The following is a 16295-nucleotide window of genomic DNA, read 5'->3' on the forward strand; positions in this document are numbered from 1 at the left end:
GAGATTTTATAGTTAGATTTCCCAGTCATGAACCACTGGTTTATTCCTCAGATAAATCACATCGTCTTGCTGTATAATTTTTCTTTTTTTTACATAATTAGATTTAAGTTGCTAATATTTTATTTATAAATTGCCTGATAGCTCTGCCCCTAATTCCTATCTAATGTTGTTATCAGGTTACATAATCACTAAAAGGCAATTATTGAAATGGGAGGAGACCTACAAATCAAATAATTAATCTGTTCTTCATCTTGCAGATGAATAACCAAAGACAGACAGATAAATTTTTAACACCAGCTAAAGTAATTCAGAGACAGGATTGTGTGATGTAAGATTCATAAAACTTGGGAGGTAGCTTGAGATGCAAAGTCTAAGAGAATATGAAGTTCCTTGGTAATAATTTGTTTTCTTGAAAGACCCTGACTACACTTGCTTCTATGAGGTCCACTACCTTTAGCTTCCTGTCACTTAGAAACTAGAGTTTTATTCTCTCTTTCATGCGTTCCCGTAAATAGATTCTATTTCCTGAGACTTGCTTCTACTGTCTTTGGTTTCCCTTGCAGTTCCCAGCGCACAGCCCACATAAGAGGTGAATAATCAATATTTGTTACTTGATTAAAATCGTCCCCCTGCTTCTTGCCCTGCATTTCTATAGCACAATTCTATTAGTGAAATACTTTAGAAAACTTGTAATTCATGTTCATTTCTTGTTATTACAAAGAGCATCAGGGCAACACTGTTTCACCAGGACAAATAGAAAAGCTGGCTTGTTTAGCCTGAAGTCACTTGGATGCCAACACTGGGAGATCACAGACCCCCTTCTACACTTCTCAGGCTCAGTCCCAGGCCTCTGAGTGAGGCTTGGCAGCAAACAAAGTGTGCATTATATTATGTCTGCAGGAGACCCTAAAGCTCCTGGGTTTGTTGATGGCAGTTATCATACCTCTTTCCATCTGCCACACTCACCAGCATTTGGCAGCCAGCTTGGGCACTTTGAACAATTATTTTACTTGATTAAAAATAAATAAATTAAAAGCTAAGTTGGGAGCTCTTCCGTTGTTTCCAATTTGGTGTCTTAAGTGAAAGTAAAACTTGAAAGAAACTGCCCCCCAAGCTTTGTTAAGTATGATGACCAGACTAGAAGAAAACTGTGTTACATTTCTTTGAAGTCCAGCTATCTAAGCCTTTGTGGAATATTGAAAATGAATTTCAAAGGGAGATTTTATTCCCCTTTCTTGCTTGTCCTGAATTTCCGCTGCTGTCTCCTTCCTCTATGTTCCATTTTTCATTCTCTCTTTGGGAACAATACATTCTCAAGCATGCTAATTTGTGCATTCATGCATTTATTCATTCATTGAAGATCTATTATTGTTTGGCTCTCATATATCAGGCCCAAGGAACTGAGGGCCTAATGATGAGCAAACACAGGTAAGGACTCTGCTCTTATAAAGCAGAGGAAATGGTCACTAATCAAATAATCCCTTCAGTGAATGTATAATCACAAACTGAGACTCAAGCTGTGAAAGAAAAACCTGACTTGGATAGGGGGGATGTCTCCAGGGTAGATGGGCGATGAAGCATTGGTGAAAAACTGCTTAAGGAATTACTTTTGAGCAGATGGATATCTGATGGATAGCAGTTAAGCAGGCCTAAGGGATATAAGGGTGACAGTTAGGAAGGAGGAGGAGACTATTACAGGCTAAAGAAAATGGCATGTGCAAATATCCTGTGGCAGAAGGAAGTATGGGTAACTGAAAGTGGGTTTAATACCTGAAACAAAGAGAAAAAAAGAACTATGCATGATGAGGGTGGGGAGCTAGAAAAGAAGATGTTTCAGGAGATGTTTGAGAGGTGAAATAAAAAGAAATGGATAGATATGGGAATGGGAGAGTGAATATTGTCCAGGTAGTTTCTAGTTCTCTGCTTTGAGTTGTAAGATACATGAGGCTACCTCACCACCTACACAGTTCCCTGACCACATAGGGTAGTTTGACCATCAACATTCCCCTCCAACATTCTAAGAATGACCCTTCATGTGGCTGAATCGATGGACAACTTCAGGGATTACTTACTTGACTTCTCAGTATTTGATCATTGAGATCACCTTCTTGAAAATTTCTCTTCTTCCAGCTTCTATAGCATCAAAGTATTGTGGGTAACCTTCTCTATCCCTGAACACTTTTCTAAGATTCATGGTAGAATTGGCCTCTTCTAGCAGCCTAATAAATATTGGTGTCTCAGGTACCTTTCTAAGAATATTTGCTCTCTACACAATCACATCCTATTACCATTGATAAATTGGTGACTCTAAAATTCTATCTCAGTCTTGAAAGTCTTTACACAGGAGTTGCATGACCCTCTGTCAGAGAGAAAAGTGAATGAAAATGAGAGAGTGACCTTTATCCCCCACTGAGAGCTAGGATACACAGTGACATGATATTACAATTAACGATGTGACCTATGTATAAACAATGAATGTGTGGCAATGGAAATCTCATCAAACATCAAAGTTTGCTTCATGTTCTTGAGAAATCCTATCACAGGTAAATAGCTGTGTGAGAATTCCATAGTGACAGACTGAATGATGTGTGATGAACAGCTGTCCAAATAGTGAGTTCATTCCCAGTAACAATAGCATTTCAGTTGTCTAAAATGACTGAGAGGACAACTACTACTGCTGAGATTTCAAATAAAACTTGATATTAGAATGTTGAAATATAGCATGCTCTGGAATTCAATACTTTTTTAAAAAATAGTTTTACTTATTTGAGAGAGAGAGTGAGCACAAGCAGAGGGAGGGACAGAGGGACAAGCAGACTCCCTGCTGAGTGTGCAGCCTAATGTGGGGCTTGATCCCAGGACCCTGGGATCATGACTTGAGCTGAAGTCAGATGCTTAATGGACTGAGCCACCCAGGTGCCCCTCTGGTATTCAATACTTTTAAAATGCAGTCTCTTTACCAGATCAGAACAAAGCAATGATGAAAAGCAGAGTTGAACAGATAGCATAGTAGACTGAAAAGTCATTGAGAATACCTCAAATTCCCAAGTATCTTTTTTAATAACAGTCTTTGGCTCTATCATTAGTGAGTCATTTTTTTGGGGTCAAACATGGTCATCTCCTTCACCTTGATAGAAAGTGTGGGACAGAACTAGCCTAACTGGTAGGGTTCTACAAGGCCAGATTCCAAAGTAGAGCATTTTTTTCTTATTATTTATTTATTTATTTATTTATTTATTTATATTTAAATTCAATTAGCCAACGTATAGTACATCACTAGTTTTTGATATAATGTTCAATGATTCATTTCTCATTTAAGACCATAGGTTAGGGAGTGAAGGGTACTATGTTCCTTTTTTTTTTTTTAAGATTTTATTTATTTATTTGAAAGAGAGAGAGAGTGAATAAGAGGGAGATGGAGAGAGAATCTGAAGCAGACTCCACACTGAGCATGACCAAGATGGGGCTCGGTCCCACAATTGCAAGATCATGACCTAAGCCAAAACCAAGAGTCAGGCACTTAACCAACTGAACCACCCAGGAGCCCTGGGCACCGTGTTCTATGCCATGTGAAAGCTAGAACCAAAGTTCAGCAAATAGAAAGAATGACAGGAACATACAAAATTGATATACAAAACTTGAATTAGGAGCCAGAAAGAGAAGAATAAACATCTACAGCATGATAACAAATGTTAATTAGTTTAGGAATCATCTGACCAGGCTTTGTTGTCTACAATTTTTTTTTTTAACAATCCAGATAGAGTAGTACATTTAGTCACATTTGAAAGGTCTAGAATGGACATACATCTTAGAGGCAGAAGGACTGGTGAGAAGGAGAGAGGTTCACATGAAAGGCAATGATGTAAAATACATACATAAATAAAATCATTCTTGGTAACATGACATGTTGCTGTTTAAAGATTTTTTAATTTATCTTTTACAATTATTAGATACAGTATCAGTAATGATTTTAATGATATAGTTTATTTTTTAAAGATTTATTTATTTGAGAGAGAGAGAGAGAGCAAGAGCAGGGGAAGGGACAGAGGGAGGGGTGGGGATCAATCCCACAACTCCAATATCATGACCAGAGCCAAAACCAAGAGTCAGATGCCCAACCAACTGAGCCACCCAGGTGCCCCAGTTTAATTTTTTATAAAAATGAAAGAATATTGTGTCCTGGCCTTTTTCTTTTAACAAACTTATGAATTTACCTGAGTACCTTTGGTCCCATTTATTTAGGATAATTTAGACTGATCTTCATGGACTTGGTTAAGAATGTAGTACAATATCAATAAAAATTATTTCAATGAAGGAACTTTTGTCAATACTTTTAATTCAGGGGTGGCATAAAAGAGCACACACAGCTCTACTTAAGTCTCCCTGTCATTGGATGGTTTGAGTTTGTTTCTTCTCCCTGTTTGATTTTGTTTTCCTATCTATACAATAGAGGATTAGAAAATAGGATTCAGAATTCACAAACTGTTGACCTATGAACTGAAGCCAACAGACTGTTCATGTGGTCAAGGAAATGTTGTTGTTTGCTTTTCATCTTGTTTTAAAGAGTTCTAATGCCTTTAGGGAGGGCATACACACTCACATTTGCCTGGGCACCTACCAACCCACCCAACCACTGAGTTATATCAAGATTCTATGTAATTTCTTCATGAGTCCTGAAAATGCTTCAGTTTATCTCTCAGATTAGACATTTTGTCAAATTTCTTTAGGCTCCCATAAGGTTTTAATTCTGTAAAACCTCTTAAGAGACTAACTGCTCTATCCCACCATGCATTGGTAGAGAGATAGGTGAACTAGAAGGAAATTCATACATGGTGAAGCCTACCTGGTAGCATCAGGCCATCTCCATGCACTATCTCATTTAATCAAAGCACTCCAGTGACATAGGTATTATCATACCCATTTTTCAGGTTAGAAAATAAGCTAAGAGAAGCTAACACTTTGCCCATGGTCAAATGCTTATTAATAGTGGAAATCAGGTTCAAGCCTGTTTTGTCTCTAGGTTCAAGATCTATTTGTTTCTAAAAACTTCCTATGCCCTAATTTCCCTTAGTGGGAAGAAACTTTCCAAAAGGATCTCTTGAATAATGAAGGTTTACACAGACTTTGAAATGTTGTCAAAGTTAGGTATACAAAGGATCTCAGATGTCCAAATATCTCAAACAGTTTTACAAAATATTTTATTTGCATTTTGCTTTCTTTGATTAGTAGGGAGTTGCCTTCATGCTGTGCTCAGAAACATAACTGGCTTCCTAAAAAGCCGCACAGAATTTAGGAATATTGTTAGAAGAAATTTAGCTTTCATTTACATATTGATGCAGCTATGGAAAATATGTCACAAGTCACTCAAATTAGAAATGTAAAGAGATTTTATTTCTATCACTTAACTTTTTTTTCATTTTTCCACAGAATACTAGCTATCTCATAAATTCAAATTTGTTTGTATATAATATCACTAAAATTCCACTTGCCATAACCTGGAAATAGTACTTGATTATTTAGAAAATTTATCTGACATAAAACAGTTCTGGTAAGGATAATTTCAAGTCTGTCTGAATAAAGGAGGACAGAGTGTTAGGATGATTATTAATTGAGTAGAAAACATTTAGCTGTGCTGCATTTTCAATTGAAAATTTTCTAAAACTTTACTCATGTAAACAGAACTTTCGTGATTAGGATGATTTCCACATTACGTTAGTCACTGAATTGGCTTACAATAAACATGGTGTCCAGCAAATGTCCAGTACCAAGAATGTCTGTTTTTAAAAGGGGGAAAAAAAAGAGAAAGATGATAAAATTAAAAAATAAAGAAAAGGGTATTTGGGGCATGTTTTTGTAATTTTTAAACTTTGGATTAACCAGCATTCATCTGATTTGACCAGAAGATTGAGCCAATAATTTCTAATTTTTAAAATTTTACTTAAAAGAAACAGTGCTCAAATTTATAGACAGAGATTTTCTTCAGTGCAGTGCAAATTATTAGAAGACGTGTCAAAGTGATTAGATTGCTGAATCATACTTTCTGTGAGTGGGGCTTGGAGGCGGGAAGGCGTGCAGAAACTACTGCCCTTTTCACATAATTCACAGGTGTGCTAATTGTACATCAGATATGAAAGTTGAAGCATTGTGACCTTCAAGCCAACAAAAGCCCTTTTCAAGGAAGCCATTTTCATATACATTCATAGAGTGAAAATGCCCTTCCACAGTTAAATAATGTATGGCTTTTATTTCATTATATGTAAATGCAAATCAAGGAATTGTTTCATGGTTCACATATTAAAAGTAATGTTATTAAAAAGCAGACTATAAATCCACTTAAGTTACATTTTGTGGTACTCTACAGTTGGGATCCAAGGATATGTTTGTTGTCTGCTTCTATCGTGTGCAGCTAAAGTGTGGTTTTCTGCAACTGAATGTATTTTGGATTTGAGTAGTAAAAACCTGCAATGTGTTGAAGTATGTAATAACCAACAGAGACGTTAGGAAGGTAAGAAAAATGATAGAAAAGCTATTTCCTTGCAGTGATGAAGACAGTGACGTAACCTGTAGATCAAAGGAAACATTGCAGCGGGACACACTCAGCTGCTAGCAAGAACAATGTTGAGTAAGGGTGAGGGTCAAAGGAAGGGCAAGGAATCCCATACTCTTTCTTATGGCTCTTTCATGGTATAAAGAAAGTATTTGTAAATACTAGGTTTAGGTAATGGACCTTAAGGTGATTATTTAAAAGAGCACCCATTTCACTGGAAAACAGTGCAAGTTTCAAAAGGAGTAATGTATAAGGGAATTTACGTGTTACTAATGCTTGAATCAAATTGACTGCTGGAATGTCAAACAGTGCCCATGAAGTTGGAGTAGAAAAGCAAGAACAGGAAGAAGAAATTAATTATCTTGTATTTGTCCAGCTTTGTAATATATTTGTTGCTGGATAAAACATGAGTAAAGATATCATCAGGCTTAATGCAACTTAAGTATACATGATAGACTGCCGGGGAATGAAAAAATAATAAAACAATTACAAACTTAAAAAAATCATAATTGTATGAGATTCCAAGGAACTGTTAACATTCAATCCAAAGATAAACTTTTTTTTTCCAGTCCTCTAGGAAACCATAATAGTTAGCATCTTATTATGGGTTAGATATTGATACCAAGAGACTGGAGAGGGTTGACTGATTCACTCATCTGTCTTCCTTTTTGTTTTAAACAATTTTCTAGAGCCCTTTGTTGTTAATTACATGTTACTAGATTCTCTGAGTACTTCCATAAAACAGATAGCAGTAACATTTATTTATTTATTTATTTATTTATTTTTAAAGATTTTATTTATTTATTTATTTGAGAGAGAGAATGAGAATGAGAGAGAGAGAACATGAGATGGGGGAGGGTCAGAGGGAGAAGTAGACTCCCCACTGAGCAGGGAGCTTGATGCGGGACTCGATCCTGAGCCGAAGGCAGTCGCTTAACCAACTGAGCCACCTAGGCACCCGATAGCAGTAACATTTATGAGAAAGCTGTTGTTTATTGCTGAGATTTTTCAATAAGTATGTACATGCTCTAACTTATTTAGGATAACAAATGTTTCTGCATTTCCTTAATAATCTGAAATAATTTCCATTATTTTGGATTGTATTTAAGGTGGCAAATCTTGCTTGTTCCATGTCAACAAATGAAGATGGAATTAAAATTGTCAAAATTGCGGCCAATCACCTAGAAACCTTGTGTCCACAGGTATGATAACTAAGTTGCTGTCTCTTCCATTAAACTAAGTATAAAAATTATATATAATACTTTGGACCTTTATATATATATGAAAATATATGAAGATATTTATTTTAAACACAGAAGATGACTTGTCCTAAGGTCATGGTTTATTCTTTACTAAGCACCAAGTTCTTTACTTAGCACCTGGTTCTTATAACATTCCCTAAGGGACCATATCAGAATTTTGTGAGAGAAAGGTACAGGGTGAAATCAAAGCAGGTCTTTGTCCAACGATTTTATTTTTAGTCATTAATTTTGAAATCTCAGAATATGAAAGGAATGACTTCTTTTCCCCTCTTTTATTCAAAGAAGACATGAGTTTGAAAAAAGCCAAGAAATCTTTTCTTGTCTGCAATTCAGAAGTTTTCATTTGTTTGTTTGTTATCTGAAAAGCAACATATTTTTAGGGAATTATTTCAGGATAGTGTCTTGAACCATGAATCGGTATACACCTAAGGGCAATCTTAAACACCTTGTCTTAGAATAATCAAGAGATAATATGGATAATTAATTCGTCTTAAAGATCACAAATGTTGTAAGGATGTGAAATATAACAATGATTAGAGATTTCAAGTCTCTGGATATCTGCTGAGATTCTCATCTTTCTAAAAGTGGTGTATGTGTTAAATTCTTGATTTCCCTTACTGATAATTTCATCTCAAAGAATATTGAGGAAACAGTAAGGGAGACTCCTCCTTTGGACTTAATGGTGATTAACAAGTAAAAACTGGCTGGAGAAGTGGGGTCCAGAAGACGGGCAACTGAGATCTCACAACTGATGACAGTTTTCTGTGTTATCTCACAAGTATTCTATTCTCACAGAATACTGCCGTGGGGTCTCTAAAGTGGTTGAATCATTAATATTCCCCTCTGCGGTCGAGGAGAATTCGCATTTCTCTCTACTATGGATTGCATTTGATACTGTCACCTTTTAAAATGTCTTTTGAATCTGAAGAGTATTAAATATATATCATTGGTTTTAATTTATAATTTTCTGATTACTAAAGGGAACATTTTTCAAATGTTTGTTAACCATTTGGTTTTCTAATTCTGTGAATTGCCTAAATCCTTTGCTACTTTTAGTTAGGTTGTCTTTTTTTTTTAATTACATTGCTTAGGTTTTTTAATTTTATTTTATTGTTATGTTAATCACCATACATGACATCATTAGTTTTTGATGTAGTGTTCCATGATTCATTGTTTACGTATAACACCCTGTGCTCCATTCAGTACTTGCCCTCTTTAATACCCATCACCAGGCTAACCCATCCCCCCAACCCCCTCCTCTCTAGATTGTTTAGGTTTTAAAAAATATCTTCTGTTGACTATAGCTTTTCTTTTAACTTTTAAAAAAATATTTTGATCACTGAAGATTTTAGGAACTTTAATGATCCATCTTTTAATTCCTTCAATAGATATTTATTGAGCATCTACCCTGTATAATGATTTGTTGGTTTGTGCCTTGTTAAGAAATTCTCCCAACAAAAATGTTACATAGTTTTCACATTTTCTTTAAAAAAAGGCAGAAGCATTTTTTTTTAATTTATTTGACAGAGAGAGAGATAGTAAGAGCAGGAACACAAGCAGGGGGAGTGGGAGAGGGAGGAGCAGGCTTTCCCCCGAGCAGGGAGCCCGATGTGGGGCTCAATCCCAGGACCCTGGGATCGTGACCTGAGCCGAAGGCAGATGCTCAACGACTGAGCCACCCAGGCACCCCATAAAAGGCTGAAGTATTATTTAACATTTAGATCTTTACTTCATCTAAATTTATTTTTATGTCTAACTGAGGTAGGGATTTTTTTTTTACAGTACTAACCATTGGACAACCATCATGTATTAAATAGTTGATCCTTTCCCAATTAATGTAAAATGCTATCATTATTTCACACACGCACACACTTTTTAAAACATTGTTTTATATATATTCTTATACACATATATGTATATACTATACATATTTGTTTTTTTTTTAAGATTTTATTTATTTATTTGAGAGAGAGAATGGGAGATAGAGAGCAGGAGAGGGAAGAGGGTCAGAGGGAGAAGCAGACTCCCTGCCGAGCAGGGAGCCCGATGTGGGACTCGATCCCGGGACTCCAGGATCATGACCTGAGCCTAAGGCAGTTGCTTAACCAACTGAGCCACCCAGGCGCCCTATAGTATACATATTTGTAATACATGCATACATCTATATGTTTTATAAAATGCATTATACATGTATAATACATATATAACAAATGTGTAATTTATTTACTAGTATTCCATATGTAAATATAGATTGATAGGTAAATTAAAATACATTCCAGGGGTGCCTGGGTGGCTTAGTCATTAAGCGTCTGCTTTTGGCTCAGGTCATGATCCCAGGGTCCTGGGATCGGGTCCTGCATCTGACTCTCAGCTCAGCGGGAAGCCTGCTTCTCCCTCTCCCTCTCCCACTCCCTCTGCTTGTGTTCCCTCTCTCACTATGTCCCTCTCTGTCCAATAAATAAATAAAATCTTAAAAAAATACATTTCAAAGTAGACAAGCTTCTGGGCTTTCATTTATTTATTTATTTATTTATTTATTTTATTATTAACATAATAACATATTATTTGTTTCAGGCGTATAGGTCTGTGATTCATCAGTCTTACACAATACACAGCGCTCACCACAACATACCCTCCCCAATGTCCATCACCCAGTCACCCCATTCCAGCAACCCTCAGTTTATTTCCTGAGATTAAGAGTCTCTTATGGTTTGTCTCCCTCTCTGGTTTCCTCTTGTTTCATTTTTTCCTCTCTTCCCCTATGATAATCTACCTTGTTTCTCAAATTCCACATATCAGTGAGATCATATGATAATTGTCTTTCTCTGATTGACTTATTTTGTGTAGCATAATACCCTCTAGTTCCATCCACATTGCTGCAAATGGCAAGATTTCATTTTTTGATGGCTGCATAATATTCCACACACACACACACACACACACACACACACACACACACACACACACAAACACACACACCCCACATCTTTTTTATCCATTCATCTTTTGGTGGACATCTGGGCTCTTTCCATACTTTGGCTATTGTGGACATTGCTGTTATAAACATTGGGGTGCAGGTGCCCCTTTAGATTACTACATTTGTATCTTTGGGGTAAATACCCAGTAGTGCAATTGCTGGATCATAGGGTAGCTCTATATTCTGGGCTCTCTATTCTATTCCACTGGGTCTATTTCTTTATACCTGCATCAGTATTGCAGTGTCTTAATTATGATTTTATACTAAATCTGATATCTCTAGGCAAATTGGCTCACCTTGTGTTTTTTTTTTGTTGTTATTGGTGGTGGTTTTTTGTTTATTTGTTTATTTGTTTAGTTATTTGTTTATTGCTCTTACTTTATGCTTGTTCATATAACTTTCAAGATCAACTTGTCAAGTTCCATGAAAATACATTAGAATTTTTATTGAAATTGTTAAAATATCTTGAATTTTAGATTATTTTAGTAATAATGGCTCTTCAAGATACTGAGTCTTTCCATTAATAAATGTTTTATTAGTAAATGTTATTTTAAATGCTTTATGTATCTCCATAATCAATCTTTTTTTTTAAATGTCCTTCAGGGGCTCTTTAGATTTTTATTATTTAGTACAATAAATTCCATGACTACATGCTGATGGCTTCCAAAATTTTCTCTCCAGGACAGATCTCTCCCCTAAAGATCACACTCAGATATAATATAGTCTTGACATTTGCACTTTGACCTCTAGAAGACATCTAAAACTTTAGCCAAAATGGAACTCCTGATTGTTCCATTCCCATCTCGTTCTGCTACTTCTTCAGTCTTACTGATTTTAGTTAATGGCATGGCTATTTGCCTGGTTGCTCTTGGGAAAAACCTGGAAGTTTTTCTTTCTTCATTCAGTAAATATTTATTGAACATATACTATGTGGTAGGTATTCTTTAGGTATCTGGAGGGTAAATAGTAAAGAAAACAAGCATGAAAATCCTTGTTCTTGTGAAGTTTATATTCTAATGATATCTAATGGCTGTTTTCCTATTGAAGCCATTAACTAGTCCTATCAATTTCATCAAAAATATTTATCTTGAATCTATATACTTTTCTCCAGCTTATCTGTCAGCATCTCAGCCTATACCACCATCTATATGGTTTCCATGCTTATTATACTTATATCTCTTTAACCTACTTTCTATCTAAAAACTGAAGTAAATTTTAAAGATGTTTATAAAAGCAATTGCTTTTCATAGCTTTTACAGTAAAATTCAAACATTTTTTATGTCTTATTCAGACTTATATAAACTTCCTACTGCCTGACTTCCAGCCCCACCTTGAATTATTTCCCTTTTCACTCATTAGGTCTCTGCATATCGGCCTTTCTATTTCTAGAATACAGTACATTCCTTCCCATCTGAGGGAGTTTGCACATGATAATTTCCCAGTGCTTTTTTTCCCATATGGCCAGCTCCTTTTATGTTCGTTTTGTAAGGATTCAGCTCAAATATCATCTTCTCTCTCTCTCTTTTTAAAGATTTTATTTATTTATTTGAGAGAGAGAATGAGAGATAGAGAGCACGAGAGGGAAGAGGGTCAGAGGGAGAAGCAGACTCCCTGCCGAGCAGGGAGCCCAATGTGGGACTCGATCCCGTGGCTCCAGGATCATGACCTGAGCCGAAGGCAGTCGCTTAACAAACTGAGCCACCCAGGCGCCCTCAAATATCATCTTCTCAGAGATCAATCTTCCTAAGTACTCCTCCAGCTTATACCCCATTATGTCACCATATTTATTTATTTTAGAGTCTCTATCACAACCTGAAATTATATTTTATATTATTTTTTTACTTTCATTATACATTTTCCACACTCAAACATAAAATTCATGAAGGCAATGATTTAGTCTTCCTTTTCACTACTTATAGCCCCGTAGCTAGCAGATATGCAGCATATATATGCAGCATATAAATGATGGTCTCTAGAATGATAAATCATTCTATATTTATAAAGGGCAGCAAGGTTTTTGACGACACCTTTTGTGAAACTTTTCCTAAGATGGTGTGTATTCTTTTTGACAACATGGAAAAAAATGACAGTATAATTAGTTTGAGTTGTAGCTCATGAAAAAAGTCCTAAAATGGCTAATTAATGTATAGTTGCTAACCAGGGGTGAGCTCTGTGCTAGTGGGCTTCAGCGATCTACTCTTGGTTTAGTTCATTTCAGTGCTCTCCTAATGATTTGGATAAGACTATAAAAATAATATTCTTAAAATTTTCAGTTAAAAATATGAGAATAAAGGGCATATATTAGCTGAAAGACTCTAGTCACAAAGAATTTGGATATTCTAGAATATGAACTAAATCTCAGTATCCAGTTGAAATGTAATAAGTATAAATACTAAACCATATATAATGGGCACTATGAAACAAATTACAAAATATAGAATGGAAGAGTTATGGCTTTGCAAAATTTACCCTCCCCAAAGCTAAGAGATTTTAGTTGATAGTAATCTTAATGTGAATCAACAGTGCAGTATGGCTGTCAGGAAAAACCTAATGATTTAACATCTTTTCATCAAAGAATAAGTTCTAAAACTTACTCTCAACCTTCTCTATATTTCAAAATTATTCTTTAAACTGTACATATTTTAATTTAGTGCATCCTAAAATTCAGAATTAGTGGGTCTGGAGTGTAACCCAATTGTGTGTGTGTGTGTGTGTGTGTGTGTGTATCTGTGTTAGAGCCCATCTGTGTAAGCTCTACTTTTGCACATACATTTAGGTTCACTTATTTGACTTCCAGCAATTTATGGTATAGCTATATATATATATATATATATGCACATGCACAGAAGTCTAGTAAGGTTTTTATGCAGCTTGACTTATAATAACAAAAGCTGGAACTGACCTACATGCCTGTTAGCAGAGAGTGTTAAGAACTGTGTCAAGTAGTAAGTCAGCTCAATATATGTTTTGGTATGGAAGATACCCAAGATAAGTAAAAAAGGCAAATTTCAAATGAGTATGTATATTCCATTTATGTGCAAAAAAAAAAAAGGAGCTAGATTGAGCCATATGTTTGTGTAGTCACAGGAAAATTTTCAAAAAGTTTCTCATGAGAATTTTAATAGTAGTTAGTTCCAGGAAAGTGAGACTGGAGGCAAGGAACAAGGAGGTTAGTTTTATAGTTCATTTTATCTCTTTTAGAACTCTCAATTTAACCATGACTAGGTATTTTATTAATTTCTAAATAAAACCCAACCAGTTAAAAATATTGCTAGATTGATTCTAGAGTAAGTAAGGCTGAGAACACAGAAGATCAACAGGAGCTGGTAGGGCAATATTTAATTCCTGTTTGTTAAAAACAACCGAGCTCACCGAGGTCTGAGTGAGCTGGATCATCCCGGCTCTTACTGTGCCTCAAGGACTACAGCTATGGTGCTTGGCACACTTACATGTGTCACATTTAAAAAAGAATTGTCACTTGGAGCCTATATAGCAGAGGATATTAGAAATAGTGACACGACTTGAAACTATGTCATGTGAAAAACTTATGAAAGCAACAGGGAATTTCTGGGAAGGAAAAGGTAAGACTTCAAGAAACATCGTCACTGTCACCAAATCTTTAAAGGGCTATGATGCAAAAGACTTGTTCTGAAGATTCCTGAGGGGTAGAGCTACAGTCTCTGAGTAGGAACTATATGGATACAAGTTTCATCTCAATAGAGAATGAGAGAGGCTCTCTAACAGAGCTAAGCTGAAAGGAATTGGACTTTGTTGAGGAGGAATTTGGAATTTCTCAATGCCACAGACATCCAAACACAAGGAGAGTGACTATTTGACCAAGCTATTATGAAAAGAGTACAAGCCTTCGCTGAGAAGTTTGCCTACAAGCCTTTTAATGCCCAATCCTGAGATCCTCTAATGGATCCTCTATATAAATAAGAGAAATGTGATCTGAATGATAGCATTTCTGAAATAGCATAGTTGTTTGAACTCAACCTGGTAGAAGGATAAAACTATCTATAGGACTTAATGCTTATTCTATCTTAAAAACAAACTGAGGGTTCTAGAGGGAAGGGCAGTGGGGTGATGGGTTAGCCGGGTGATGGGTATTAAGGAGGGAACTACTGCGTGGAGCACTGGGTGTTATACGAAAACAATGAATAGTGGATCACCACATCAAAAACTGATGATGTATTGTATGGTGATTAACATAACATAATAAAATTAAATTAAAAAAAGGGACTTGGAAGGATATTTTAAAAGTAAACATTTTATATTTGCATATAGAATAAAAATGAGAAAGATAGAATTCAAGGTTCTAAAATATGTTGATAATTTGGACTAATGTATCAAAGCTCATAAACTAAATTTAATAAGGGTAAATATAAAGTCAGGACCTTAGGTTAAATAAAATCTATTGTACGAGTGGATAAGGAAAACAATGCTTACCAAAAGCACCTGGGGCATCAGGAATTGAGAGGGGCATTTGCTATCTAGTTCAGTGAGTTCAAACACTGGTCCATGAAAGCATTCTCATGGTGTATATTGAAATTGGGTCAGTAATTAGGTCAGCTTTTTTCATAAAGTAAAACTTATTCAACTTTTTATTAGAAACTGATGTACTTTCTACTTGTTTGATATTCATCAAAAACATTTGATTTATGAAATAATAATGAAAGTAGATAATAACTTTTCATATGGTTATTTCTTTACTTGGCAAAATAAAAATTTCCCAACCCTGTATCAGTTACTCCCCTTTCCCCTCTACTTAACTTCTTTCAAAAATATTTGTGGCCTGAAAAATCCAGAAAATTAAAAGTACTACTTTAGGTAACTATATGTCAGTAGCATGATATGGGGACCATCTTATAGCTTTAAAATGATTATGATACTTAGCTTGTGAAATAGGGGGGAATTTCCAGTGTACTTGGTTTGGAGCTGTCCATATCTAGAATGCCATGTTCAGTTCAGGCCCTGCAATTTAAAGGCTAAGCAGAAAAAGAATGAGTTGTTTTAAGTGTAGTGAGTTATTACCTAACCACAAGAAGTATTTAACCAAAAGCCAAACAGGCTGTGCCTTGTCAAAGATGTTAGAAATAGAATTTTATTATTGGGGTGGTAGAGGTATTAGATGTAGTGCTTTTTTTTTTTTTTGGTAAGATTCCTTAATTAATAAAAACATGGTGAAAACCTAGGATATTTTCCCTGTGGTGAATACACTCATACTCAATTAGGCAGACTCTCACAAGTGCTTAGATTTTCCAAAATCAAGTTGTTTTCTAATGACTGTCATGTTTGAATTAATATCTAATACAGCTTTGTTATATCTTCTGTTTAATCTCTCTCATCAAATGCTATGTTATATGATGACTTCACAGAGCTAAAACAGTTTGTAAAGGCATCTAGTTTATTTTCAGTGATGTGCTTGGAGATATATTTTTACAAGTTACCTATTGTAAATCAATAATTACTTCCTAAAAGGGTTGTATATTGAGTGTGTTAAAAAGTA

At 35.4% G+C, this 16295-nt stretch overlaps 1 protein-coding gene across 1 annotated transcript in view; it reads left to right on the forward strand.

Annotated features, from left to right (window-relative positions):
- Positions 1-16295, forward strand: part of CTNNA3 (catenin alpha 3) — a 1824697-nt gene that overhangs the window by 1103527 nt on the left and 704875 nt on the right. Inside the window, exon 9 of the mRNA XM_028109632.2 lies at positions 7657-7749. Coding sequence (XP_027965433.1) covers positions 7657-7749 — 93 coding nt within the window. The remainder of the gene's footprint in view (positions 1-7656; positions 7750-16295) is intronic.

Source organism: Eumetopias jubatus, unplaced genomic scaffold, assembly GCF_037043125.1.
Source record: "Eumetopias jubatus isolate StellerSeaLion01/CBP00866 unplaced genomic scaffold, mEumJub1_p1.0 scaffold_17, whole genome shotgun sequence".
Lineage (NCBI taxonomy): Eukaryota > Metazoa > Chordata > Mammalia > Carnivora > Otariidae > Eumetopias > Eumetopias jubatus.